Source organism: Panthera pardus, unplaced genomic scaffold, assembly GCF_024362965.1.
Source record: "Panthera pardus isolate Hobbes unplaced genomic scaffold, ASM2436296v1 HiC_scaffold_16, whole genome shotgun sequence".
NCBI lineage: Eukaryota > Metazoa > Chordata > Mammalia > Carnivora > Felidae > Panthera > Panthera pardus.
This window is the reverse complement of record NW_026526721.1, coordinates 71,538,083-71,565,813: the sequence shown is the minus strand read 5'-3', so window position 1 is coordinate 71,565,813 and position 27,731 is coordinate 71,538,083. Positions and strand designations below refer to the sequence as shown.

Genomic DNA, 27,731 nt, shown 5'->3' with positions numbered 1-27,731 from the left:
TATATATTATATGTTGTACATTTTCTCTCTGGTACAGAACCACAGTTATTTTACACTAGAAAGGGAACTCTAATACATTGACTATATATTAAAATATTTATTGAACATCAAATGCCATGTGCTAGGTGCTGTGAATTAACAGAAACATTTAAAAATGTGGAGTCTGTCTTCCAGGTAAAGGTTGAGTGCTTATGCTTTATTTGGAAGGTACAAATTCAAACTTTTTTTTTCTAGTGTTTAATTTTTTTTACACTTATTTATTTAAAAAAATTTTTTAACGTTTTATTTATTTTTGAGACAGGGAGAGACAGAGCATGAACAGGGGAGGGTCAGAGAGAGGGAGATACAGAATCTGAAACAGGCTCCAGGCTCTGAACAGGCGGGGCTCGAACTCACGGACCGCGAGATCATGACCTGAGCCAGAGTCGGACACTCAATCGACGGAGGCACCCAGGCACCCCTACACTTATTTATTTTTGAGAGACAGAGATAGAGCACAAGTTGGGGAAGGGCAGAGAGAGAATAAGACAGAGTCTGAAGCAGACTCCAGGCTCTGAGCTGTCAGCACACAGACCGACATAGGGCTTGAACTCACAAACCGTGAGATCATGACCTGAGCCGAAGTCGAATGCTTAACCAACCGAGCCACCTAGGTGCCCCATATTTATTTTATTTTTGAGAGACAGGGACAGCATGCGAGCAGGGGCAGAGAGAGAAGACACAGAATCTGAAGCAGGCTCCAGGCTCTGAGCTGTCAGCACAGAGCCTGACACGGGGCTCGAACCCATGAACTGTGAGATTATGACCTAAGCTGAAGTCAGACGCCTAATGGACTGAGCCACCCAGGCACCCTGGGAGATACAAATTAGGCAGAGGATTCGAAATAATACAAAATGATGTTATCTTGCTGACCCCTCCTTGAAAATGGGCCATGAGACACAGAAGCTTCCTAGGTAGATAAATGCACTCAGTGTTGGGGTGCCTGGCTGGCTTAGTTGGTAGAGCATGAGACTCTTGATCTCAAGGTTGTAAGTTTGAGCCCCACGTTGGGTGTAGAGATTACTTAAAGTCTTTTAAAAAATGCCCTCAGTCTTGTCCTTCTCCAGACACATTGTTTGGAGAAACCATGCCTTGGAAGAAAGATGGAAAGGGAATTTCTCTGTCATGGTCACTTAGTCTATTGCTTTCAGTTGGTCAAAGTTTGTTCCATGGGGAATGACCTCCCCCCCCCGCTGCCCATACTTCCAGGATGCACCATCTAAGCCCTCCCAGCAGGCATTTGGAAGCCGGTGCCTGCATTGTTCAGTGCAGTGTTTCACTGGAGTCCAGAAGTGATAGGAAGAGCCAAAGACTCTAGAAATGTAACTGCTCAGCTCCAGACAGAGCAAGGGACTGTGACTGTGGGCCCAGAAAGTAGACAAGAACAAGGAAATCTGAAGAAGCACATAAAATATATCCATTATACTTGACATAAGTACCTGAACATAGAAATCAAAATGCAGGGGTGCCTGGGTGGCTCAGTCCAGTTGGTTGGGCATCTGACTTTTGATTTTGGCTCAGGTCATGATCCTGGAGTTGTGGGATCGATCATGGAGGATGCTTGAGATTTTCCCTCCCTCTCTCTCTCTCTCTCTGCCCGCTCCCTCTCTCTCTGCCCGCTCCCCTGCTCACTCTCGCTCTAAAAATAACCAAAAAGGGGCGCCTGGGTGGCTCAGTCAGTTAAGCGTCCAACGTCAGCTCAGGTCACCATCTCGCCATGGGTTCGAGCCCCGCGTCGGGCTCTGGGCTTATGGCTCAGAGCCTGGAGCCTGCTTCCCATTCTGTGTCTCCCTCTCTCTCTGCCCCTCCCCCGTTCATGCTCTGTCTCTCTCTGTCTCAAAAATAAATAAATGTTTTAAAAAAATTAAAAAAATAAAAATAACCAAAAAAATCAAAGTGCAAGAGTTAAATAATAAGACTACAATAAAAACCACTATTACTAGGCAATATATGATTGGGTGAGTTTGGGAGGGTTATCACTATGTGATTGAGAAATACTATGGGTATTTCCTGGAGGAAGTACATTGAAGTGATCCTTCAAGTAGGCAAAGCAACAAAGTAACTCATTAGGATGAATTATGATTTCAAACAATGGCCTGAAAGCACAAGATTTGGATGACAGGGAATATAGATCATGGTTTAATGTTTAAGAGAATAATGGGAGATTCCACAGGACCTATCAGAGAGCCTGGAATTGCAGGCTAAGGTGTTGATACCATGGACAACTGGATGACAAACAAAAGTTTCTGAATTCTCAATAAAACAAAACAAAAGCTCCCAAGGCTCTCTACCAAGGACCTACAACCTCCTTGCTTTGGCTCCATCCAGAAACCATGTCGCCACCTGAATGACCTCAGCAAACCCAAAAGACCTTAAAGACTATATTCATGCACAGTGATTTTTTTTTTTCTCTTTCTCCACATCTATGTAACATTTCCTCAAAAAACTCAGACCTTGTTTTGGTTGGTTTTCAAAATTTTTCTTATTGTGGTAAAACACATAGAATTTACCATCTGAACCGTTTTTAAGTGTACAGTTCAGTGTATCATACACATTCATAATTTTGTGCGACCATCACCACCATCCATCTGAAAACAAACTCTGTACCCATTAAACAAGAACTCTCCCAGCCCTTGGCAACCATCATATTTTCTGTCTCTAGACTTGGTTCTTAGATAACAGGTATCAGTCTATTTAATCCCCTTCATTTTCCTAGCCAAAATTTACTTTTTGCATAGAATTCAATACAGTAGGATTCAATACAATAAGCACAAGAACTTAATACCAAAGTGGAAAAACTTATTTTAAAATGCATAAAATATTTTTTACCTCCTTTGTAATTTTGATTGTTCTAGATTGAAATTTAATAATACGGGAATATATCATAAATGATGCACATGACAGCTAAGCCCCAGGATCGAGGCCGCCCTGAAGTGTTTTCCAAGCCCTTATGAAACCGCTATAGAAATGTCAAAGTGGATGGAAGTGAAGATGGACACGCTAATGCAAGACTTGACTTTAAACGGAACACATTTTTCTCTTCCTCATTCTTGAAGACCCCCCCCCCCACTTCACTTGTTTTTCTGTAGAATCTTTTGTTCCAAGAAGTGTATATCGATGTGTTGACACTTAGTAAGGAGCCTTGGATGGCCGATGGCAGCACTAGTTATGAGACGACCTTGAACACCTGTGGAACGTGGCGGGCAGCATGGATCAGATTCCTTTAGCTACTGCTTAGATTCTGTATTTTCTTGTCGAACCCTCTCAGCCTCTTGCCCTGGGCAGGCTTGCAGTCCTGGAGGCATTAGCCTGCTGCCTCCTTTCCTAGGCAAAGTAATCATATACAAACATAATTTGGCCCCAGAGCACAGAAGTCGGTTTTGGACAATACTTAGAAGGGAAGGCAATCTTAAAACAACCTATCTCTGGGCCTCAGACTGAAGAAGGGGTGGGTTAGAGAAGGAAGTGTCAGTGCGTGTTAAATTGGAGCAAATCTGCGGATTCTCTGACCACAATCTTTCTAGGAGATCAACCTCCGAGATGCCTTCCTCAAAACTCTAGAAAGCGACCTAAGAGGCTTGGTACAAGGTAGAAACAGACAAGTAGTCTGAGAAAATTTTAAAAAGAAGATGGAAGAATTTTTAAAATTACTGTTGGGTCTTTCATTTGTCTTGAGGTTTCCCTTTTTCTGCCAGAGACCAACCTCGCGACCCTCCCGGTTTCCGCAGCCTCCGGGCGCACATAGCTCAAGGGGATGGTAGGTCGTCGCTCCAGCTGGAGCGAAAGGGACTGCAACGCAAGGGGCGGACCCTCTGCAGGGCCGAAGGGAGCGGGACTGGGCGGGAGGCGCGCACAGGACCCGGAAGTCCCACCCAGCCGAACGTCAGATGTGCCCGCTCTAGGGCTGTTCTCTGGGTGGGAGGGCCCGTTTGGGTGAGCAGTTGTGACGTCACCAGCCCTCGTCGGGTTGCTACAGCACGACCGCAACGATTAGGCTTTTTGGCTGACCGAGGAAAGGGGAGTGTGGGTTCAGAGCGCTGGGAAAACGCTCCCGGTGCACGAAAGCTGGAACGTGGGGTCTCGCGTGTTACCCCCACAGCAACGGTAAAACGGAAGTCCTACTCCCGCGCAGCGCGGCGTCTGGGCGGAAACGGCGTTCCTCGGAGTTGAGGCCCCGTACCTTCGCGCCTGGGCGGTCTCGGGCTTGGTTGTGCTGAGCTAAGGGAGCATCCTCAGCTGGTAAGAGGGAGGAGGGCAATTGGGCGCACCTCCCGCCGCGCGGGAGAGCTGGAGCCCACAGTCAGCCCTCACAAAGGTGGGGTTAATGTCTAGGTCTCCCGACGAAAACGTTCCTTTCCTTACCCGACGTTTGTCTGAAACATGGACAAATACGCCGCCTTCCAGGGTAGTACTGTTTACCTGGATCACAGGGTGCCTTTTTATTTCGGGACGCTGTGTGATGATACGCAGCTGGGCAAAATATTTAAACACAAAACTGTTAATTCTCTTTCTCCGTAGTTGGGACGGAAATGAGACTCTTTCTCTTTCAGGTACTGATGCTGAATATGCCTTGTTAGCATATTAAAATGGCTGTGACTCAAAACGCCATCCCTTCCTTGTCGGAATGTCAGTGCCGCATCTGTGTGGAAATCCTAATTGAGCCCATAACACTGCCTTGTAACCACACGCTCTGTAATCCCTGCTTCCAATCGACTGTCGAAAAGGCAAGTTTATGCTGTCCTTTCTGTCGCCGCCGGGTCTCTTCGTGGACCCGGTATCACACCCGAAGAAATTCTCTTGTCAACATGGAACTGTGGGAGATAATCCAAAAACACTATCCAAAGGAATGCAAGCTTAGAGTCCCTGGGCAGGAATCAGAGGAGATCGGTGAGTAAAACCCAGCGTGTTTGTTGTGTGAAACATCAAAATTCTTTAAGTGAATTACCACTAATCCATTTGAGAAAAGGATTAAAAAGAAACCGACTAATATTTGTCTAATTTTTTTCTCCCCGGTTTGGGTTTCATGGGCCCCAAAATGTTGATTGAAGTCGATAGCAAGATTGTGTTCATTGTAATAATGCCCAGGCTGCGTTCAATTGGTGTTAAAAATGAAAACAAAGAAACAAACAAACCCACAAGAATGGCCCACATAGAGCCTTCAGTCATGTGAAAGTTACATAAATATCCACAGATCAGCAGTAGTCAGTACAGCAACATGAGAAGTATAGAAGGTACTGGATTGCTGTAGTACTGATTCTTTTACTTTCATGTATTTTCTTTAGCCTGCTTGACTGTACAGCTCCATTTATTTAATTCCTCTCTTAAGCATGCAACCTAATAAAATAGCTTTCAGTGACCAGTTCCATCTAGATCAGTCATTTTTATTTAAAGCTCTCCACCCTGTAGACTCAGCAGCTGTGTGCCCCAAGCTGAATATTTGACTCTAGCACACTTAGGTGATCAATAAGCCATGCAGTTTCTTGTCTAGGCTTTGAATAAGGTGCCTGTGCTCTGGTGTACTTGCCTTGTTTTGGGGGGAGTTAACCTTTATTGTGGTAAATATGTATAACAAATTTGCCATTTTAATGATGTTTTCAACAGTAGTTACACTTTATTAAAACAGCTTTATTGAGATATTCACATAGAATCGATACATTTACATTGTACAGTTCTGGGGCATCTGGCTGGCTCAGTGGGAAGAGGGTGCGACTCTCGAGGTCGTGAGTTCAAGCCCCTTGTTGGGTATAGAGATTGCGGCTGTGACTCTCAACTCTTGAGGTCATGAGTTCGAGCCCCTTGTTGGGTGTAGAGATTACAAAACAAAAAACAAAAAAACCCAGACAATAAACACTTAATAAAAGAAAGTGTACAGTGAAGTGGTTTTGGTATTTTATTATCAGTTTTTTCAAAGTTGTGGTAAAATATATATAGCATAAAATTTGCCATTTTAACCATTTTAAGTTACAGGTCAATGGCATAAATTGTCTTCACAGTGTATAACCATCACCACTATGTTTCCAGTTTTTCGTCACCCAGATTCTTTTTTCTTCTAATTTATTTATTGTTTAATTTACATTCGAGTTAGCATCTAGTGCAACAATGATTTCAGGACTAGATTCCTTAATGCCCCTTACCCGTTTAGCCCATCCCCCCTCCCACAACCCCTCCAGTAACCCTCAGTTTGTTCTCCATATTTATGAGTCTCTTCTATTTTGTCCCCCTCCCTGTTTTTATATTATTTTTGTTTCCCTTCTCTTATGTTCATCTGTTTTGTATCTTAAATTCCTCATATGAGTGAAGTCATATGATATTTGTCTTTCTCTGACTGGCTAATTTCACTTAGCATAATACCCTCTAGTTCCATCCACATAGTTGCAAATGACAAGATTTCATTCTTTTTGATTGCTGAGTAATACTCCACTGTGTATATATACCACATCTTCTTTATCCATTCATCCATCAATGGACGTTTGGGCTCTTTCTATACTTTGGCTATTGTTGATAGTGCTGCTATAAACATTGTCATCACCCAGATTCTTTAACCATTAAGCAAAAACCCTACATTCTTCTCCTTCCCCACCCCTCCACCCCCAGTTTTTATTTACTCTGTCTCTATGAATTTGCTTGTTCTAGATATTTCATATAAATGCATTCATACAATATATGATCTGTTGTGTCTGGCTTCTTTCAGTTAAATGTTTCCAAGGTTATTCACAGTTGTGACATATATCAGTATTTCATTCCTTTTTAGATCTGGATAATTTTTCATTTTATGGATTATATTTTGTTTATCCCTTCATCCACTGATGGACATTTGAGTTGTTTTCACTTTTTGTCTATTTGAAGTAGTGCTGATATGAATATTCATGTATAAGTATTTGAATGTCTTTCTAGTTCTTTTGTGTACGTACCTAGGAGTGGAAGTGCTGGATCATATACTAATTCTAGGTTTAGCTTTTTGACGAACTGCTAAACTTTTCCCTGGTGCTGTGCCATTTTGCATTCCCACCTGCAATGTATAATGGTTCCAATTTCTCCACATCCTCACCAACACTTATTTTCTGGTTTTTTGGTTGTTTTTTTAAATAGCCATCCTAGTAGGTGTGAAGTGGTATCTTAGTATCTGTGTCTTTTTAATTGTGGTAAAGTATGCATAACAAAATTTACAATTCCCACTTTTTTTTTTTTTTTAAGATTTATTTTTGAGGGAACACAAGCAGGGGAGGGGCCAAGAGAGGGGAACAGGATCTGAAGTGGGCTCTGCGCTGACAGGCTGACAGCAGTAAGCCTGATGTGGGGCTCAAACTCACCAACTGTGAGATCATGACCTGAGCCAAAGTCAGACACCCAACCAGCTGAGCCACCCAAGTGCTCCCGATTCCTGTTGTTCTTAAGTGTACACTTCAGTGCCGTTAAGTACGGTCACACTGGTTTACAACCATCACCACCATCCATCTCCAGACCAGTTTCATCTTCCCAAACTGAAACTCCATACCCATTAAACAATAACTCCCCAGTTCCTTCTCCTTCCAGTCCTTTTAACCATAATTCTACTTTCTGTCTCTGAATTTGACCATTTTAGATATCATAGTAAGTATTTGTCCTTTTGTATCTGGTTTATTTCACTTAAATGTCTTCAAGGTTCATCCATGTTGTAGCATGTGTTAGAATTTCAGTCCTTTCTATGGCTAAATAATATTCCATTGAATGTATTTACCACATTTTGTTTATTCATCAGTGGACACTTGGGTTACTTCTACCTTTTGGCTGTTGTGAGTAATGCTGCTGTGAACATTGGATACAAATATTTTTTAAGTTCTTGCTTTCAACTCCTTTGAGTATGTACCCAGAAAGGAATTGCTGGGTCATATGCTAACTATATGGATTTTTTTGAGGAACTGCCATACTCTTTTCCATAGCAACTGCACTGTTTTACATTCCCACCAGCAGTATGCAAGGACTCTTTCGTTTTTCCACATTCTTTTTTTTTTTTTAATCCCTCCCCTCGTTTTTCCACCTTCTTGTCAACACTTCATTACTCTTAACTTTCTGTTTGTTTGTTGTTGTTTTTTTTTTTTTAAGATAAAGCCATCCTAATGAGTATGAGATGCTATCTCATTGTGGTTTTGATTTTCATTTCCCTAATGACTGATGATGTTGAACATCTTTTCATGTGTTTATTGGCCATTTGTATATGTTCTGTGGAGAGATGTTTATTCTAGTCCTTTGTTTATTTTTAATTGGTTTATTTATTTTTTGTTGTTGAGTTGATGGTGTTCTTTATTTATTCTGGATGTTAACTCCTTATCAGGTATGATTTGCAAAAATTTCTCCCTTTACATAGGTTGCCATTTCACTCTGATTATGTAGTTTGATATAGTCCTATTTGTCTATTTTTGCTTTTGTTGTTTGTGGTTTGGTGTCATATCCAACAAATCATTGCTAAGTTTCAATATCATGGAGCTTTTTCCCTGTTTTCTTCTAGGAACTTTATAGTTTTAGGTCTTCAATTTGCTTTGAGTTAAGTTTTTTTATATGATACAGGGTAAGGGTTTAATTTCATTTTTTTTTACATGTGGATACCCAGCATTCCTAGTGCCATTTGTTGATAAGATGGCTGTTTTAAAGTTTTTAACTAGTAAGTCTGATGTCTGGACTTCCCCAAGAATGGTTTCTGTTAATTTATTTTGTTCCTATGAATCGTCCATACTCTTTCTTGTTTCCTTGTATGCCTTGCGTTTTTTGTTTGTTTATTTGTTTTAGAAAATTGGACATTTGAATATTACAGTATGGTGACCCTGAAAGTCAGATTCTTCAATTTCCCCAGAGTTTACCTTTTTTTTTTTTTTTTGATTGTTGAAAGCTGTAACAGTTCATTGGTTTGCTAATTTTCCCAAACTATTTTTGCAAGGACTATACCTCCTTGTGTGTGGTCACCTAAGTCTCTGTGCCTTAACTTGTGCTCAGTTAGTGTTTTGACAGATTTCCTTGAATTTCAGGAGCTAAACAACAACAACAAAAAGAAATGAAACAAAAAAGTGCCTTTTTGTCTTGGAACATGGGCTCAGTGCCAAGATGGTCCTTCAGCACTTAGCCAGGCTTACACTGAGCCTAGGGATCAGACCAAGATGAAGTTTGGACCTTCAACACTTAGCCAGGCTTACACTGAGCCTAGGGATCAGCCCAAGGTGAAAGTTTGGAGTCTTCTCACATGTCTTCCAAACATGTGTCTTGCCTTGGGTCTGCTGCACCCCCTCCAGAACCAGGGACCAGTGTCCCATTCTGGGAATGTGGGTTTCCTTCTTCAAGACTGCCACTGTACTGAGGAGGAGGTGGGGAGAGAGTAAAACTGCCACAAACTTTCCTACTATTTTGAAGTTGCCTTTTTCTTGGTTCATCATTTTCTTGGCTGCTGTTAACCTTTGATTGTTTTCCAGAGTTCTGACAATATTGGCGCTGATAGTTTCTGCTTGTTTTTTAATGTTTTTGTGGAGGGATGAGAGCTTGGAACTGCCTATTCTGCCATTTTGTTGGCAGCACTCCGTCAGCCTTAAGTGCTTTACCACTAAAACTGACTTGATTTTCAAGAATGCCCTTATGCTTGAAATTCTCCACATTCTCTTCTATATAAAGTCATTTTCTTTGAGGGAGATCTTTGGAGCTCTCGGTTCTTACGGCCTGCCTCTTTCCCTGGGCAAAAATCTGAGTCACTGCTCTAGAGCAGGAAGCAGAGACGATGGCTTACTTCTCTCTTTGTGAATAGTCTAGTAGGCAGACATAGTAGCCTCCAGTCTTGGCTTGCCTGCCCTAGAACCTTTGCCCTATGAGTGAGTTGTGATGAGGGTGATGGGGCCCTAGTATTCTCTACCTGCCGTGCCTGGGGTCATGTTTCCCTTCTGTGAGTGGGAAGTGGATAGAGGAAGGTAGCCCACAGTCCCTCAGGTCCACTCACCTGGAATTCAGTCTCTGCAACAGTGAGCTGGAAAGGATAAATGCTGGCAGTTTGTTCCTCCTGGAGGGTTGCTGTGGCTCTTCACCAGGAGCTGGGGAGACTGGGAGCCCTGCCTTGGCACAGCCTCCCTCTTATATGGCTCAAGTGCCACAGATTCTCACTTTTCTTACTGAGATATAGTAAAAAATTTTGGAAGTATTTCTTTGCTGTATGCTCGTAGGGCAATTTCAAGGCATTTTATATGACTAGTGATTTATACCTTTCTCCGATTGAAAAACAGGTCTGCAGATCTCCTCACTTTACTGTTCTGGAAGCTGATCCTTCTTTGTTTTTCATGTAAATTTTTTTGAAATGTAACGTATATACAAAAGTATATAAATCATAAATTTGCAGTTCAGTGAATTTTCAAAGTGAAAATGTGTATGTAACCAGCATTCCGGTCAAGACCTAGAACTTTCCCAAAACTCCTAAGTCCTCCTTGTGGCCCCCTTGCAGTCTCTGTTCGCTCACCATTGCTGTAAATACTATTGTGATGTGTAACACCGTAGATTGCTTTTACCTATTTCTGAACCTTTTAAAAAATGGTATCTTGTGGGGTGCCTGGGTGGCTCAGTCAGTTAAGCATCCGACTTTGGCTCAGGTCATGATCTCGTGTTCGTGAGTTACAGCCCTGCATCGGGCTCTGTGCCAACAGCTCAGAGCCGGGAGCCTGCTTTGAATTCTGTGTCCCCCGCTCATGCTCTCTCTGTCTCTCAAAAATAAATAAATGTTAAAAAAATTTTTTTTACAAAAAGGAATCTTGTATCTTTAGCTCACCATTATATTGGTGATATTGGTACATGTGATTGGGGTTTCTTTATTTTCTTTGCTGTATGGTACTATGTTGTGTAGATATTAAATAGTAAAAGCAATGAAAAATTTTATGTCCATTGACATTAGGCATTTTAGGCTGTTATGAATAGTGCTACCATGAATATTTTTATACTTACATATTTTTTTAATATTTATTTTTGGGAGAGTGCAAAAGAATGGAATTCGGGAGCCACAGAGTATGAGTGAAAATAAATCCTTTCCGTGCTAGATGAGAATCCATCCTTTGATTAAATTTCTAGTTTTGTTTCCCCTAAACCTGAGGATAAGAATGTTAATGTTGGGGCGCCTGGGTGGCTCGGTCGGTTAAGCGTCCGACTTCGGCTCAGGTCATGATCTCACGGTCCGTGGGTTCGAGCCCCGCGTCGGGCTCTGTGCTGACAGCTCAGAGCCTGGAGCCTGTTTCAGATTCTGTGTCTCCCTCTCTCTCTGCTCCTCCCCTGTTCATGCTGTCTCTCTGTCTCAAAAATAAATAAACGTTAAAAAAAAATTAAAAAAAAAAAAAAAAAAAGAATGTTAATGTTTACTAGGCAACGTTGCTTACTGAGAAAAATTATCCCCAATTGACAAATTGCTTCCCTGTTGGAGGGAATTATAAATACTGATTGGGATATTGTGCTTTGTGCTCCTCTAGCATAGTGACCATTGTAACTGAGCATGTTCCTTGTGGGGAGCCTGTGCCTGTATTGTTGCCATAAGAAATGTTTGCTGCTGTGGAGAAAGGATATCTGGCTTCCTTGCTCTCATGTTGTTAGATTGATGCCAAATGTGGTCCTGTGGTCATTTTTGGAGTCTGAATGTTTAGTAAAGCCTAAGACTACCCCTTGGTGGGTGTTACAGGTAGGGTAAGCCTTAGGAGATATTGCCAGTTTTCCAAAGTGGCTTTTACCAATTTATACTCCTGCCAGTAGTGTATGAGAGTTGTAGTTGCACCACATTCTTGCCAACATTTGGTCTTTCTTCCTTTTATTTTTTCTCAAAGAAATTTTGGTAGTATACTTACTATTTTCAGCATTTTATTATGAAAGATTTTAAACATATAGAAAAGTTGAAAGCATTTTATAGTGAACTTTCATGTACCTGTAACCAGATATGAGAATATTTTACTGTGTCACAGCTCTTTCATCTATTCATGTCAGTCTTTTTTATTTTTTTCATTTAGTTCACTTTCTCTTAAATATGTAAGCATACATATTTTGAATATCAATGTTAGCTTATAACTTTTCTTTTAATATTAATTTACATATAATATGCAAGTCTTTTTTTTTTTTTAAAGTTCATTTATTTATTTTGAGAGAGAGAGAGCAGGGGAGAGGCAGAGAGAGAGAGAGAGAGAGAGAGAGAGGGAAAGAGAGAATCCCAAGCAGGCTCTGCACTGTCAGCACAGAGCCTGATGTAGGGCTCAAACTCATGAACCGTGAGATCATGACCTGAGCTGAAACCAAGAGCGGGATCCTTAACCGACTGAGCCACCCAGGTGCCCTTGTAATGTGCAAATCTTAATCGTGCCTTCATTGAGTGTTCACATAGGTATAACCTTTTGTAACATGAACTCTTATAAAAATACAGAATATTACCATTACCCTTGAAAGTACTGTCATGTCCTTTCCAGTTAATCTTTCCCCTACCCTCAAGTCAACCAGTGTTTTTATTTTTCCCCACCATAGATGAGTTTTGCCTTTTCCAGAACTTCATATAAATGGAATTCTGTTAATGTACAAGAGTTGACATAACAAAGTACCACAAACTGGGTGGCTTAACAGAAATTTATTTTCCCACAGTTCTGGAGGCTAAAAGGCCCAAAATCAAGATGTCAACAGGAACGTGTTCTCTTGAAGGCTCTAGAGGGGAATCTGTTACATGCCTTTCTTTTAGTTTCTGGGTGTTGTTGACAGTCCATGGTATTCCTTGGCTTACTGCTGCACAACTCCAATCTCTGCCTCCATAGCCATATGGCATTCTCCTCCTGTGTCTGTCTTCACATTGCTGTCTCTTCTCTGTGTCCCTCTCCTTTATTAAGGGCCCACCCTACTCCAGTATGAACTCAATTATGTTTACAAGTATTTCCCAATAAGGTCCCATTCTGAGTACAGGGATTAGAATTTCAATGTATCTTTTTGGGGGATACAATTCAACCCACAGTAGTAATCATGCCATGTATATTCTTTAGTGTAAGATTCTTTTACTTAGTATAACAATGTTTGAGATTCATCTTTGTTGTGGGTACTAGTAATTTATTTCTTTTTATTTAAAAAAATTTTTTTTTTAATGTTTGCTTATTTTTGAGAGAGACAGAGACAGTGTGTGAGCAGGACTGGGGCAAAGAGAGAGGGAGACACAGAATCCAAAGCAGGCTCCAGGCTCTGAGCTGCCAGCACAGAGTCTGATGTGGGGCTCGAACTCACGAGCTATGAGATCACAACCTGAGCTAAAGTCAGACGTTTAACCAGCTGAGCCACCCAGGCACCCCAATTTCTTTTTATTTTTAAATATCATTCTACCATTTGACTGTATTATACTTTGTTGGTGGTTCTCCAGTTTATGGTGTCCCAGCTATTTCCAGGTTTTGGCTCTTATGAATAAAGTTGCTGTTATTAAAAAAAATTAAAAAGAAAAAAAAGGGGGCGCCTGCTTGGCTCAGTCAGTTGAACGTCCGACATCGGCTCAGGTCATGATCTTGCAGTTCATGAGTTGGAGCCCCATGTCAGGCTCTGTGCTGATAGCTTGGAGCCTAGAACCTGCTTTGGATTCTGTGTCTGCCTCTCTCTCCGCCCACCCTTGCTTGTGCTGTGTCTCTCTCTGTCTTCCAAAAATGAATAAATATTTTTTAAAATTTAAAAAAAAAAGTTGCTGTGAAGATTCTTATAATAGTTGGTTTTTTTTTTTTTGTGGTCATATGTTTTCATTTTTTTCTTGGGTAAATACGAGTAGAATTGTTTAGAGTAGGTATATGCTTAGTTATATAAAAAACTATCATTTTCCAGAATGGTTGTATTATTGTCTAATACCAGCAACAATGTTTGCAAATTCTGGTTTCTGCACATCTGTCTTAGTTTGGGCTGCTATAACGAAGTATATAGACGAGGTGGCTTAAACAGAAATCTATTTTTTTACAGTTCTGGAAGCTAGGAAGTCTAAGATCAAGTTACTGTCTGAGTCAGTTCTTTGTGGGAGCCCTCTTCCTGGTTATGGCTTTACCTGGTGGAAAGCTAGCTAAGCTTATTAGCCTCCTGTAAGGGCACTAATCCCAGTCAGGAGGGGTCTACCCTTCTGACCTAATTACTTCCCAAAGTTTCTACCTCCAAATACTATCCAGTTGGATTAAAGTTTCAACATAGAATTTAGGAGGTGATATGTTTAGTTCATTTACAACATGCTCATCAATATTTGGTGTTACCTATCTAACCGTACTGATAGATTTGTAGTCGTATCTCATTGTAGTTTTAATTAGCATTTTCCTGGTGACTAATGATGTTGAATCTTCATTGTTTATTGATGATTTATATATCTTCCATTATTAAGTGTCTGTCTGAATTTTTTGCCTCAGGTTTATCTTTGTATTATTAAGTTGTAAGAGTTCTTTATATATTTTGGATACCAGTACTTTGCAAGTTGTTTTGTGAATATTTTCTTACAGGCTGTGTCTTGCTTATTCATTTTCTTAATGGTGTCTTCTTGATGAGCTGAAAAAAATTTTTAAAAGATTTTATTTATCTAGTTTTTAAGGTAAACTCTACACCTAATGTGGGGCTCCACTCACAGCTTTGAGATCAAGAGTTGCATACTCCACTGAATCAACCAGCTAGGTGCCCTGTTGAGCTAAAATTTTTAATTTTTATGATGTCTAGTTAATAAACTTTTCCTTTTATGATTATTACTTTCTGTGTTCTGAAAAACTTTATCTTCTGTAGTAATATAAAAATATTTCTATGTTTTTTCTAAAAGCTTTATAGTTTTAGGGACACCTGGGTGGCTCAGTTGGTTAAGTGTCCAGCTTTGGCTCAGGTCGGGATCTCACAGTTCGTGGCTTCAAACCCCACATAGGACTCTGTGCTGACAGCTCAGAGCCTAGAGCCTACTTTGGATTCTGTATCTCCCTCTCTCTGCCCCTCCACCGCTCCTGCTCTGTTTCTCTCTGTCTCTGAAAAATAAATAAACGTAAATAAATAAATAAATAAATAAATAAAAGCTTTATAGTTTTAGCTTTTCTGTTTATGTCTATGGACCATTCTAAATGTTGTGAATATTCTAAATGTTGTGATAGGGGTTGAGGTTAATTTTTTCCTGTGTGGATTTCACTTTCTCCTGTACCTTTGTTGAAAAGACTTTTCTTACAAGCCTGTTTGGTTGATTTGTTGATTTTAATGTTAAAATTACACTGTTGAGGGGCACCTGGGTCCTCAGTCGGTTAAGGGTCCAACTTCAGCACCAGGTCATGATCTCACGATTCGTGAGTTCAAGCCCTGGATTGGACTCTGCTGTCAGCGCAGAGCCTGCTTCGGATCCTGTGTCTCCCTCTCTCTCTGCCCCTCTCCCTCTCTATCTCTCTCCCTCTTGCTTTCTCTCTCTCAAAAATAAATAAACATTAAAAAAGTTTTAGAAAAGACTTTATAAGAAAAAGAATCTCACACTGTTGATTACTGTGGCTATATAGAAAGTCTTGAAGTCACGTAGTGATAATTCTCCAACTTTATAATTATTTTTCATGTTTGGATATTCTAGCCTCTGTTTTGTTTTGTTTTTTAAATTACAGTTCTCTCTGCTTACTGTAGTTAAGCATCTTTTGTAAATTGTATGTTTCTTTGCCCATTAATGTAGTGTGTTTTTCTTAATCTGTAAAAGTTCTTGTTATATTCTGGACATTAAATCTCTATTGATTTGTGTATTTGCAAATAACTTCTCCCAGTTTGTGGTTTGTTTTTAATTTTGTGATGTTTGTCATCATACAGAAGCATTTAAAAAAATTAAACCAAGTAAATTTGAAGATCTAATTGACTTTATTAAATGATTCATGAATCAGGAAGCATCTCATCTAACCAACAGTGGAGAGCTCCACTGAGCTACAGGAAAGGAAAGGCAGAGAAGAGGCATTAAACAAACAAACAAAAAAACCAGGGGTGCCTGGGTGGCTCAGTCGGTTAAGCGTCTGAAATCTGCTTAGGTCATGATTTCACCGTCTATGAGTTCAAGCCCTGTATTGGGCTCTATGCTGACAGCTCAGAGCCTGGAGCCTGCTTCAGATTCTGTTCTCCCTCTCTCTCTCTGCCCTCCCCTGCGCGTTCTCACGCATGTGCACTCTCTCTCTCAATAAAAAATAAACATTAAAAAAATTTTAAAGAACACCATAATTTATTAGCAAGGACTGTAGTGTTTAGGCACAGTTGTCCTCCTAAGAAGGAAGGGCTCTCTCAGGATACTGCTTACAGGAAATTACAGTTTGGGTAGTTAAAGGTTACGTTTGAGGGGGTTGAAGTTGAAGTTAGGTTAGATATTAAATCTTGATTTACTGATGTGGGACCTTTAGTGGCCCCATTATGGCTCCTCTGTGTTTTTCTTTTTTCTTTTCTTTTTTCGTGTTTATTCTAAAGCCATTTTACTATTATTTATTTATTTATTATTTATTTATTATTTTATTTTAGAGGAGAGAGAGAGCACACAAGCAGGGAAGAGGGGCAAGAGGGAGAGAGAAAGAGAATCTCAAGCAGGCTCCACACTCAGCGCAGAGCCCCACATGGGTCTTGATCCCACCACCCTGGGATTATGACCTGAGCCAAAGTCGAGTTGCATACTCTACCGACTGAGCCATCCAGGTGCTCCCTGAAAAGCCATTTTAAATCTTTAAGTAAAAATCCAGTGTTGCCACACAAGATTAACAATGGGTGATTATCCAAGATGGTCTTTATTCTACAAAATGACCACAAAGAGCATGCGACTCTCTAAGTGGAAGGAAACAAGCCATCATTCCGTGGTTTTCTTTTTAACAGAAGTTTTGCTTCTTCTTGTTATTGGGTTTTTTTTTTTTGGGGGGGTGGTAAAATACAGATAACAGAAAATTTACCGTTTTAATTATTTTTAAGTGTACAGTTCAGCATTGAGTACAGTCACATTGGTGTGCAACCATCACCACCATCCGTCTCTAGAACTTTTTCATCTTCTCCAATTGAAACTGTACCCATTAAACAATAATTCCCCAATTCCCCCTTCCTCTAACCCCTGGCATCCACCATTCTACTTATGTCAGATTTGAGTACTCCAGGTATCTTGTGTAAGTAACATTATAGTGGGTGTTTGTCCTATTATGTCTGACTTATTTCGCTTAGCATAGTATCTTCATGGTTCATCCTTGTTATAGCATGTATCAGAATTGGCTTCCATTTTATGACAATCATATTCCACTGTATGTATTTACCACATTTTATTTATCCATTTATCTGTTGATAAATGCTTGGATTACTTCCACTTTTGGCTGTTGTGAATAATGCTGCCGTGAACATTGGTGTACAAGTATCTGAGTTCCTGCTTTCAACTCTTTTGACTGTGTACCCAGAAAGGAATTCCTAGGTCCTATGGTAATTCTGTTTAATTCTTTTGAGCAACCACCATATTGTTTTCCATAGGGGCTGTACCATTTTACATTTTCACCAGCAGTGCACCAGGATTTCAGTTTCCCCATCTGCTTGTCAACACTTACTATTTTGTTTTATAATAGCCACCCTAATGGGTATGAAGTGGTATCTCTTTGTGGTTTTGATTTGCATTTCCCTAATGACTAGTGATATTGAGCATCTTTTAATGTGCTTGTTGGCCATTTGCATATTTTTTGGAAAAAAAAAATCTGTTGAAGTCCTTTGCCCATGTTTTTAACTGAGCTTGTTTTGTGTTGTTCAGTTGTTGGAGTTCTTTGTATATTCTCGATATTAATGTCTTATCAGATCTATGATTTGCAAATATTTTCCTCCATTCTATGGGTTGTCTTTTAATTTTCATAATATTCTGGCTATTTTTATTCTTTGTTAAGTGAACTCCTTTAATGATAAAAGGAAACAGTTTTCCTTTTCCAGTTGCCTACAATTGTTTAGTGTTCACCACACCACTGCACATGTGCGCTTATGTGCGCGCGCACACACACACGTAATTTCTGAGGACTTTGTCATCCACAGGCCAAATTTGGCCCACATCTCTTTTTGTAAATGAAGTGTTTTTAGAACAGAGGCACTGTACTCATCTATGTCAATGATTCCTTTTGCGCTTGCAGTGGCAAGAGTTGAATTACTGCAACAAAGGCTGCATTGCCCACAAAGCATAAAATATTTATTATCTTGCCCTTTACAGAAAAAGTGTGCCCACCACCTAAGCTGTCACATCTGATATTACACTACCTCTCTACACATACCGTGTCCTCCTTTATTAGAAATGCTATAATTAAAGTGCTGTCCCTCCTGGCTTCTTGCGCTTTGTTTATAACCCCTACCAATTTTTCAGGAGCCTTACACTTCTCTCTCCTGTATTTCCCACTGTATTGTCTCAGATGAATCCTCATCAGCAGCTAAAATAAGAATTTAGAATACTTCTTTGCTACTGGTAATGGAGTTGCATTACTGTTTTTAGTTCCTCTGTTGCAGAATTTGCAAACAACTGGCCTGCAAGCCATGTAAAGGCTACAGACATGCTTTCTGTTACCCATTCAGTGCCAACATTTAAAATTTAGAGATTTTACACTAACATATAGATTTTTGGATTGTCTTGAAAAAATCAGAAAATATAACAAAGACAGACCTAAGTTTCCTGGTGGCAATAGTCAGCTGGAGTTGAGTAACAGCTGCCCCTGTAAATAAGCAGTTGTGTTCTCTTTTTCTGGATTCAACTCAAGATTATTTTTTCCTTCTTTGCATCTTAGTGTTTCTGTAGTCCTGTAGATTTGTTTGAAATGTCTGATGATTCTTGGTTTTGCTTTCATATTTAAAAATGAGGCCCTAGAATAAAACTCCTTGTGCATACATTGGCATTGGTGACTGGCAGATAATGTTTGAGGTTAAACCTGGCCATTATGCTTTGCTGTCCCTGAGTGCCAAATTTTAGAGGGCTTTGCTCTGGGTCATCACCTCTCATATTAGCTGCACTGGCTCTGTCCAGACAATTTAGTTTCTTTAAAAAATAACTTTTGTGTGTGATATGTACACTTAATATCTAGGAAGAAATGCCTACCAACCAAGTATTCTGATTTAACAGATTATAAACTTTGAATTTCCTGTCCTACACTCATTCATTCTGGTCTCTATTATGCATTGTGGTTTTGAGCCTGAGCTGCCTTTCAGGTATATGGGGCAGGTCTCGCACTTCCAAGGGTTGCATTTTTCTTCATTCTGCTATATAAGTCACCTCTTTTATATCGGCCTCTCATTTTGTAGAAATTTATTAAAGTTTCTTTTTTACTGATGGACCCTTCCCCTAATCTCTTTGATGTTGTAGGATTACTTTTTAAAACTGCTTTCACTGTTATTTTAACAGATTCTAGCACAGGAGTTAAGTATATGTACTTATGTGCCATTTTGAACCAGAAAATCTATGGACTTTTCTTTTAAAATGGAATTCTGTAGAGAAGATACTGCTATAACTGTTAATAATTGTACATTTAATATCACATTTTCAGGTTAATATAGGTTCAGTGAAAGACCAAAGCTAGCCATAAAATTCTTTGTTGCCTATAATATTGTTTTCTTCCTTGATCTCTAACAGTTGATGACTATCAGCCAGTTCGCTTATTAAGTAAACCTGGGGAATTGAGAAGAGAATATGAAGAGGAGATAAGCAAGGTAGGTGCTAAATAGTTACCTTTTTTAAGTTTATTTATTTACTTTGAGAGAGAGGGAGGAGCAGAGAGAGAGAATATCCCACGCAGGCTCTAGGCTGTCAGCGTGGAGCCCAACATGTGGCTCGATCTTAACAAACCATGAGATCATGACCTGAGCCCAAACCAAGAGTCGGGCATTTAACCAACTGAGCCACCCAGGTGCCTGCCCTAAATGGTTATTCTTTTTTGGAAAAATTCTCTGCTGTGTTTTCAAGTTTAGATTTTACATACAGTTTTATGTGCCTATGTAAATAATATATATTGTAATAAAATTAATTTTAGTGTACTTTAAAAGCTTTATTTTTTACATGTTTAAAATAGGTAGAAAGTAGCTTTAATTTATTTATATATAATTGGTACTCTTATGTGATAGTGATTTTTTTTTTCATTTTCCCTTCCTTATCTTAAAAAAAATTTTTTTTTAATATTTATTTTTGTGAAAGAGAGCACGTGCGCATGAGCAGGAGGGGGCAGAGAAAGAGGGAGACACAGAATCTGAAGCAGGCTCCAGGCTCTGAGCTGTCAGCATAGAGCCTGACACGGGGCTTGAACCCATGAACTGCAAGATCCTGACCTGAACCGAAGTCAGATACTTAACTGACTGAGCCACGCAGGTGCCCCTGAATGTGTAGAATATTAACATGCACCCAAACATAAAAATTACATAAAAGTTACTCTCAGAATAACTCCCTCCTGTATCTTATCCACCCTGTGTCCACCCACGTTGTAGATAACTAATTTTATCACTGGGTAGTTTATCCTTCCTTTGGTATCTTTTATAAGAGTAAACATATATATAACTGCTCATTTATTAAATATTGCATACTATATATTTTCTAATTACATATAGTACTGCAATACTGTGCATGTATATTTTAATATTATTAGAAGTATATCTTCAGGGCAAATTTCTAGATATGAGATTGCCAGGTTAAAAGGTAAATGATATATAGATTTGTTAGAACTGTCAAATTCTCTTTGATTGGGGTACATTTTGTATTCCCAATGAGAGCACCTGTTTAGAAACACACTTGTCAACAGAGTACTGTCAAGCTTTCTTTGGCTCAGGTCATGATCTCACAGTTCATGAGTTTGAGACCCACATTGGGCTCTGTGCTGAGAGCTCAGAGCCTGTAGCCTGCTTCAGATTCTGTGTCTCCCTTTCTCTTTCTGCCCCTCCCCTGCTCTCGTGTGGGCTCTCTCTCTCTCAAAAATAAATAAATGTTAAAAAATTTGAAAGAAAAATAGAGTACTTCAGGCTTTTGAATTTTTGCTAATCTGATGTATGAGAATGGTATTGGCATAGTGTTCTTTAAAAAAAAGGTAGAGGGCCGCCTGGGTGGCGCAGTCGGTTAAGCATCCGACTTCAGCCAGGTCACGATCTCGCGGTCCGTGAGTTCGAGCCCCGCGTCAGGCTCTGGGCTGATGGCTCGGAGCCTGGAGCCTGTTTCCGATTCTGTGTCTCCCTCTCTCTCTGCCCCTCCCCCGTTCATGCTCTGTCTCTCTCTGTCCCAAAAATAAATAAAAAACGTTGAAAAAAAAAATTAAAAAAAAAAAAAAGGTAGAATTTATCTATGGTAAATTTCAGTATAGGAAAATTTATTTATTTTAGGTGTATAGCTTGATAACTTTGCTTAACCCAAGGTCACAAAAATTTCTTCTGGAATTTGTTTTAGTTCTTATGTTTTGATATATAATCAATTCCATTAGTTTTTGAGTATGACATGAGGTGGAGTTGAGATTCATTTTTTACTCATACAAATATTGTATATTCTACCCCCATGTATTGTAACGAGCATCTTTTCCCCAGTAAATTCTCTCTGAACCTTTTAGAATATCAAGTGACTCTAAGTGTGGGGTCAGTTTCCACCAGTGTCAGATTATGTTAGCTCTAGGCTTGAAGCCAGGAGGAGCAGTTTGTCTGATTATGTTCACTCTCCAGTTCCTTCGGTAATTGCTTATCATGCCCAGGTTTTTTGTTTTTTGTTTTTAATGTTTATTTATTTTTGAGAGAGGAAGGGAGACAAAGCACAAGTGGGGAAGGGCCAGAGAGGGGAGACACAGAATCCAAAGCAGGCTCCAGGCTCTGAGCTTTCAGCACAGAACCCAACCCAGGGCTTGAGCCCACAAACTGTGAGATCATGACCTGAGCTGAGTTGACGCTTAACCAGCTGAGCAACCCAGGTGCCCCAGTATAATGTCCAGGTTTTAAAGTCGGTTTTTGTTGGAAGATATCTTCTACCAGTGTTTTGCTCTATCATTACTGGAAGCTGGAAGTCCTATTTCAGTGTAGATTTAATTGTTATTTCTCTTATTATGAGAAAGATTATCTTTTCATATAATTAAGGGACATTTTTATAATTTTTGGGGGGTGAAATGTCTGTTCTTGTCTTTTGCCATGCTCTGAGACTGGAGCTTGCTCAAGATTCTCTCCCTCTCTCTGCCCCTCTCCCCAGCTCGTACTCTCTCTCTCTAGAAAAGAAAAGAAAAAGAATTGCTTTTAAGAAAAGAGAAATATTGCAAGTATAATCAAAAGTTCAGAGAAGTGTTCTTTATTATTTTTTTAAGGTGGAAGCAGAGCGACGAGCCAGTGAGGAAGAAGAAAACAAAGCCAGCGAAGCATACATACAGAGATTATTAGCAGAGGAAGAAGAGGAGGAAAAACAACAGGCAGAAAAGAGGCGAAGAGAGATGGAAGAACAACTGAAAAGTGATGAAGAACTAGCAAGAAAGCTAAGCATTAATATTGTAAGTTTTAGGAGAGTACTTTGAAGTACGTTCCTGTTGCTTTGCGTGGTTTTCAAAGATCTGAGGAAGTTTTTCTGACATTTGCTCTACGTAAAAGCAAAACACGTTTTTGTTTTTGTTTTTTTGCATGTTGTTATATATTTGCTCTGATTGAAGTATTCTTCTTGGTATGTTAGTAAATTCAGAATATATAGGAAAGCTTCCTCCCTCCCCTTCCACATCTATATTCCCATTCCTGTTCCATCAGTCTCTTTCTCCAGAGGTTAGCACTATTAACAGTTTATTATTTTTTCTTATTCACCTAAAAAGGATGTATCAAGCACACTGTTCTTTTTGCCTTTTTTCACTTGATATGTCTTAGAGATTTTATGTAACTACACAGTCTTTTTATTTTTAATTTTTTTAATGTTTATTTTTGAGAAAGAGACACACAGAGTGCAAGTGAGGGAGGGGCAAAGAGAGAGGGAAACAGAATCTGAGGCAGGCTCCAGGCTCTGAGCTGTCAGCACAGAGCCCGATGTGGGGCTCAAACTCATGAACTGTGAGATCATGACCTGAGCTGAAGTCAGACACTTAACCAACTGACACTGGGGCACCCAGGCGCCCCAGTGTAACTACACAGTCTTATGTAATTTTTTTTTTAAGAGTGGCATAATATTCCATTCTATGGATGTAAATCACTTTTTGGGAGTGAAGCACATTAAAGCTTTAAATACTACAGTAGACATGAATTTTATTACCTTGCTGTAGTTAAATTATTGCCTTAGGAAAAATGAATAGAAGAAAAGATGATAAAACCATACGGTAAGACCTGAGGGTACAGTGAGATCTAGTGATTTGAAAGAACATGGCAGAATTCATTTGGGGTTCTTTTAAAATACAAATTCCCATACCGTTTCTAAATCTACTGAATCAGAATCTCTGGGGATAGGATTTAGGGAGTACCATTCCCAGAGGTATCTAGGGAAGTCGGATGTGCCTTTGGGTTTGAGAGCCTCTAAAAACAATTCCTCTGTTTTCAAACAACAAATATCCTAAAATATAATTACCAAAAAGAAGTATATCCAGAACTGCGATTTTTTTTTTGAGAGGCCCACTGTTCATAATAGTGTACCCAAGTTTTATTTTATTTTATTTTTTAAAATGTTTATTAATTTTTGAGAGAGAGAGCGTGAGTGGAGGAGGGGCAGAGGGTGGGGGACAGAGGATCTGAAGCAGGCTCTGCTGTGACAGCAGAAAGCCTGATGCAGGGCTCAAACTCAGCCGAAGTCAGATACTTACTGGACTGAGCCACCCAGGTGCCCTATTATTAGTGTATCCAAGTTTTAGATTATATACTCTTTTTAATATATTTTTTCTTTTAAAATTATAGTAGAATAGTTTTAAAAACGTACATAATTAGGAAATTAAATAAAAGACATTGACCAGGAGAATAACAAATGAGATCAGTAAGAAAATACATCAAAGAGGAGAATCTGGGGTTATCTTTACCTGTCTTTTAAGAATCTTGTTCTGATCCCTCTTGTTTTTAACAGGGATTGTAAGAGTAGAACTGTTGATATTTTAGAAGAATTCTTGGGGTGCCTGAGTGGCTCTGTCGGTTAAGAATCTGACTTTGGGGGCACCTGGGTGGCTTATTCTGTTAAGCGTCCGACTTCGGCTCAGGTCATGATCTCACAGTTTGTGAGTTTGAGCCCCACGTCGGGCTCTGTGCTGACAGCTCAGAGCCTGCTTCAGATTCTGTGTCTCTGTCTCTCTCTGCCCCTCCCCTACTTGTGCGCTCTCTCTCTCTCTCTCTCTGTCTATCAAAAAAATAAATAAAATGTAAAAAAAAAAAAAAAAAAAGAATCTGACTTTGGCTCAGGTCATGATCTCATGGTTTGGGGGTTCAAGCCCCACATCAGGCTCTGTGTGATAGCTCAGAGCCTGGAACCTGCTTCAGATTCTGTGTCTCCCTCTGTATCCTTCCCCTGCTCACGCCCTGTCTGTCTCAAAAATAACATTAAAAAAATTTAAAAATTCTTGGGTTTACTTGGAAAAGTTTGTGGTCCAAAACCAAATGTCTACCACCACCAATTATATTAATTTTTCCAGTAGTGTAGTAAGAATATTATGAGACTGGTAACAGCAAGTAAATATTTATGATATTGGTATGTTCTTAAATCCCCAATGAAACTATCTTTACATAAAATTAGCTTATATTCCAGGCATAGCCACAATTTTCCCCTATAGATTAAGGTAGCTATAATTATATGAAGCCATTCATTAGAAAAATGGATATTAGTAATATCATGCCCTTTGTGCTTTTAATGTAGAGTAAAAATGCAATTAATGTAGACCAATTTGGATGGATTGAATCTTATTTATACTAATTTTTGCATGGTCACTATTATTCGAAGGATATGTAGAATTTAAATGTGTGCGTAATTCCTGAAAAATTTTGTTGTGGAGTCTGAAGTAGTCAAAATAATAGCTTATTTTATTATAATTTTAAAAATAATGTCTGTTATGCTTTTTCTCTTGTTGAAGAACAATTTCTGTGACGGAAGTGTCTTGGCTTCTCCCTTGAATTCCAGAAAATCTGATACAGTCACAACCAAGTCTCAAAAGAAAAGTAAGAACAAACAAACAAACACTGGAGATATTCAGAAGTAAGTGAACATGACTATTTATCAACTATTTATTGATCACTTACTGTATGCTGGTGTTTTTGTTCATATAGTCCACTGATAAATAATATTCAGTCCATGAAATCTGTGAAAACTCTCCAGATGGTCTGAGATGGTCTGAGATTGATGTAAAGTGAAAATAAGGCTGCTACTCACATAGCTTAGACACCTGGCTAGCATGAAGAGAGGTACAAAGTCTTTTTTATCTTGATTCTTCAGGATTTTCATGTTCCCATTTTCTCAAAATTAACCAGTTGGATTCCCTTTTCTCCTGGTCTAGATTCAGATAAGAAAAAGCTGGTCTTATATAAGGTCATCCTTACTGAAGGAGGTTGTAACTTGGCATCTAGGTCATTCCCCTGCCCTCTTTTCCCCAGTCTATGCATTATATTTCTTCCCTATTATACAAAAAGCATGAGTCAGGTAGTCAGTAGTAGAGTGATTTAGTCTCCTCACAGTGCCCCTCCAGCAGCAGGTAGAGTTGATGATTTTATGAGGATATAAGCTTTCCTATAGTAATTAACAATTGGAAGAGTTAAAGAACCGCAATCTAGACTTTAAAAATAGGGACACCTGGCTGGCTCAGTTAGTAGAGCATGCAAGTCTTTTGTTTGTTTGTTTTTAGTATTTATTTTTGAGACAGAGAGACAGACAGACAGAGAGCGAGCAGGGGAGGGGCAGAGAGAGAGGGAGACATAGAATCTGAAGCAGGCTCCAGGCTCTGAACTGTCAGCACAGAGCCCGACATAGGGCTCGAACTCACGAACTGTGAGATCATAAACCGAGCCGAAGTCAGACGCTTAACCCACTGAGCCACCCAGGCACCCCTAGAATATGTAAAGAATTCTTAATATAACTTAACAAAAGACAAACATTCCCGTTTCAAAATGAGCAAAGGACATGAATGGACATTACTGCAGTGATGTGCATATGGCCAATAAGCATTTGAAAAGATGCCCAAGATCGTAAGTCATGCAAATCAAACCACAGTGAGATACCATCTCACATTCACTAGGATGTCTGTAAACCAAAATAATGAAAATAGTAAGTGTTGGCAAGGATTAGAGAAATTGGAATCTTGTACATTATTGGTGGGAATATAAAATGGTGCAATTTGGCAGTTGCTCAGAAAATTAAACAGAATTACCATATGACCCAGCAGTTCCACTCCTACCCATGTACTCAAAAGAATTGAAAACAGGAATTCAAACAAATACTTATACACAAATGTTTGAGTTAGTACTTCAAACAGCCAAAGGATGGAAACAACACAAATGTCCACTGAGGGATGAATGGATAAACAAAATGTGGTGTAATCCATGCAGTGGAATATTATTCAGCCCTAAAAAGGAGTGACCTACTGATACATGCTGTGACATGAATAAACCTCAGAAACATGCTACATGAAAGAAGCCAGACAAAAAGGGCCGCCTGTTATATGACTTTATATGAAATAGCTAGAGTAGGTAAATCTGTAGAGACCACAGGTTAAAAGTTGCCAGGGCCTGGGGAAAGCTGGGAATGGGGAGTTACTGCTTAACATATATATGATTTCCTTTGGAGATGATGAAAATGTTTTGGAACTAAATAGAGGTGATGGTTGTACAACTTTGTGAACATACTAAAACGCCACTGAATTGTATACTTCAAAATGATTAATTTTAGGGGCACCTGGGTGGCTCAGTCGGTTAAGTGTCTGACTTTGACTCGGGTCATGATCTCGCAGTTTGTGGGTTAGAGCCCCACATCGGGCTCTGTGCTGACAGTTTGGAGCCTGGAGCCTGCTTCAGATTCTGTGTCTCCCTCTCTCTCTGCCCCTCCCCTGATCCCTCCCTCTCTCCCTCTCTCTCACCAAAAATAAATGAACACTAAAAAACATTTTTTTAAAGGAAAAAAATGGTTAATTTTATGTTATATGGATTTCATCTCAGATGTCAAATGATTAGCAAAAAGGCTACGCAAGTGTGAAAATTAAGAAAAACTGCTAAGTAACTCGTTTTAGTTAAAGAATAAATTTTGATGGGAGGTGCCTGGGTGGCTTGGTTGGTTAAGCATCCAAGTCTTGATCTCAGGGTTGTGAGTTCAAGCCCTGTGCTGGGCTCTGCACAAGGCATGAAGCCTACTTAGAAAAAAAGAATAAATCTTGGTGGAAATAATAGGACTGAAAGTATTACATACATCAAAACTTTTGGGAGGTGGCTAAAGTAATATTTAGAAAACTTTAAATGCCATATCAGAAAATAAGAAAGGCTGAAAATATACTCAAAATGATAACTCCAGGAATACATTGCTGGCCTAACATTAGAACATGAATTAATGGGGATGGGCAGGGACCACCTTCGTAGCTGGCCGCTGGCAGTACCATGGCGACCCGGAACCCCCATTCCCAAGGTGTGCAAGACTTTTGTTCCAGAAAGTTGGAAAGCTTGCAGCAGCTGTAGTATGTGGTAGCCTTCTTCAGATTGCCGGTCACAGTGGCTATGTGCAGATTGACTGGAAGAGAGTTGAAAAAGATGTAAACAAAGTGAAAAGATTAAGAAATGAGCAAATACGGCAGCACCTGGAAGCAACAGAATTTTTCAAACAGAACATTGTGACACCC

General features: G+C 39.6%; 1 protein-coding gene across 1 annotated transcript in view; it reads left to right on the top strand.

The window, feature by feature from the left end:
- The first annotated feature begins 3,923 nt into the window (after positions 1–3,923).
- RNF168 (ring finger protein 168) overlaps positions 3,924–27,731 on the top strand; it is a 41,088-nt gene continuing 17,280 nt past the window's right edge. Inside the window, exons 1-5 of the mRNA XM_019448722.2 lie at positions 3,924–4,278; positions 4,590–4,926; positions 19,598–19,674; positions 22,281–22,460; positions 24,990–25,111. Of these exons, the coding sequence (XP_019304267.2) occupies positions 4,626–4,926; positions 19,598–19,674; positions 22,281–22,460; positions 24,990–25,111 (680 nt within the window). The 5' untranslated portion in view covers positions 3,924–4,278; positions 4,590–4,625. The remainder of the gene's footprint in view (positions 4,279–4,589; positions 4,927–19,597; positions 19,675–22,280; positions 22,461–24,989; positions 25,112–27,731) is intronic.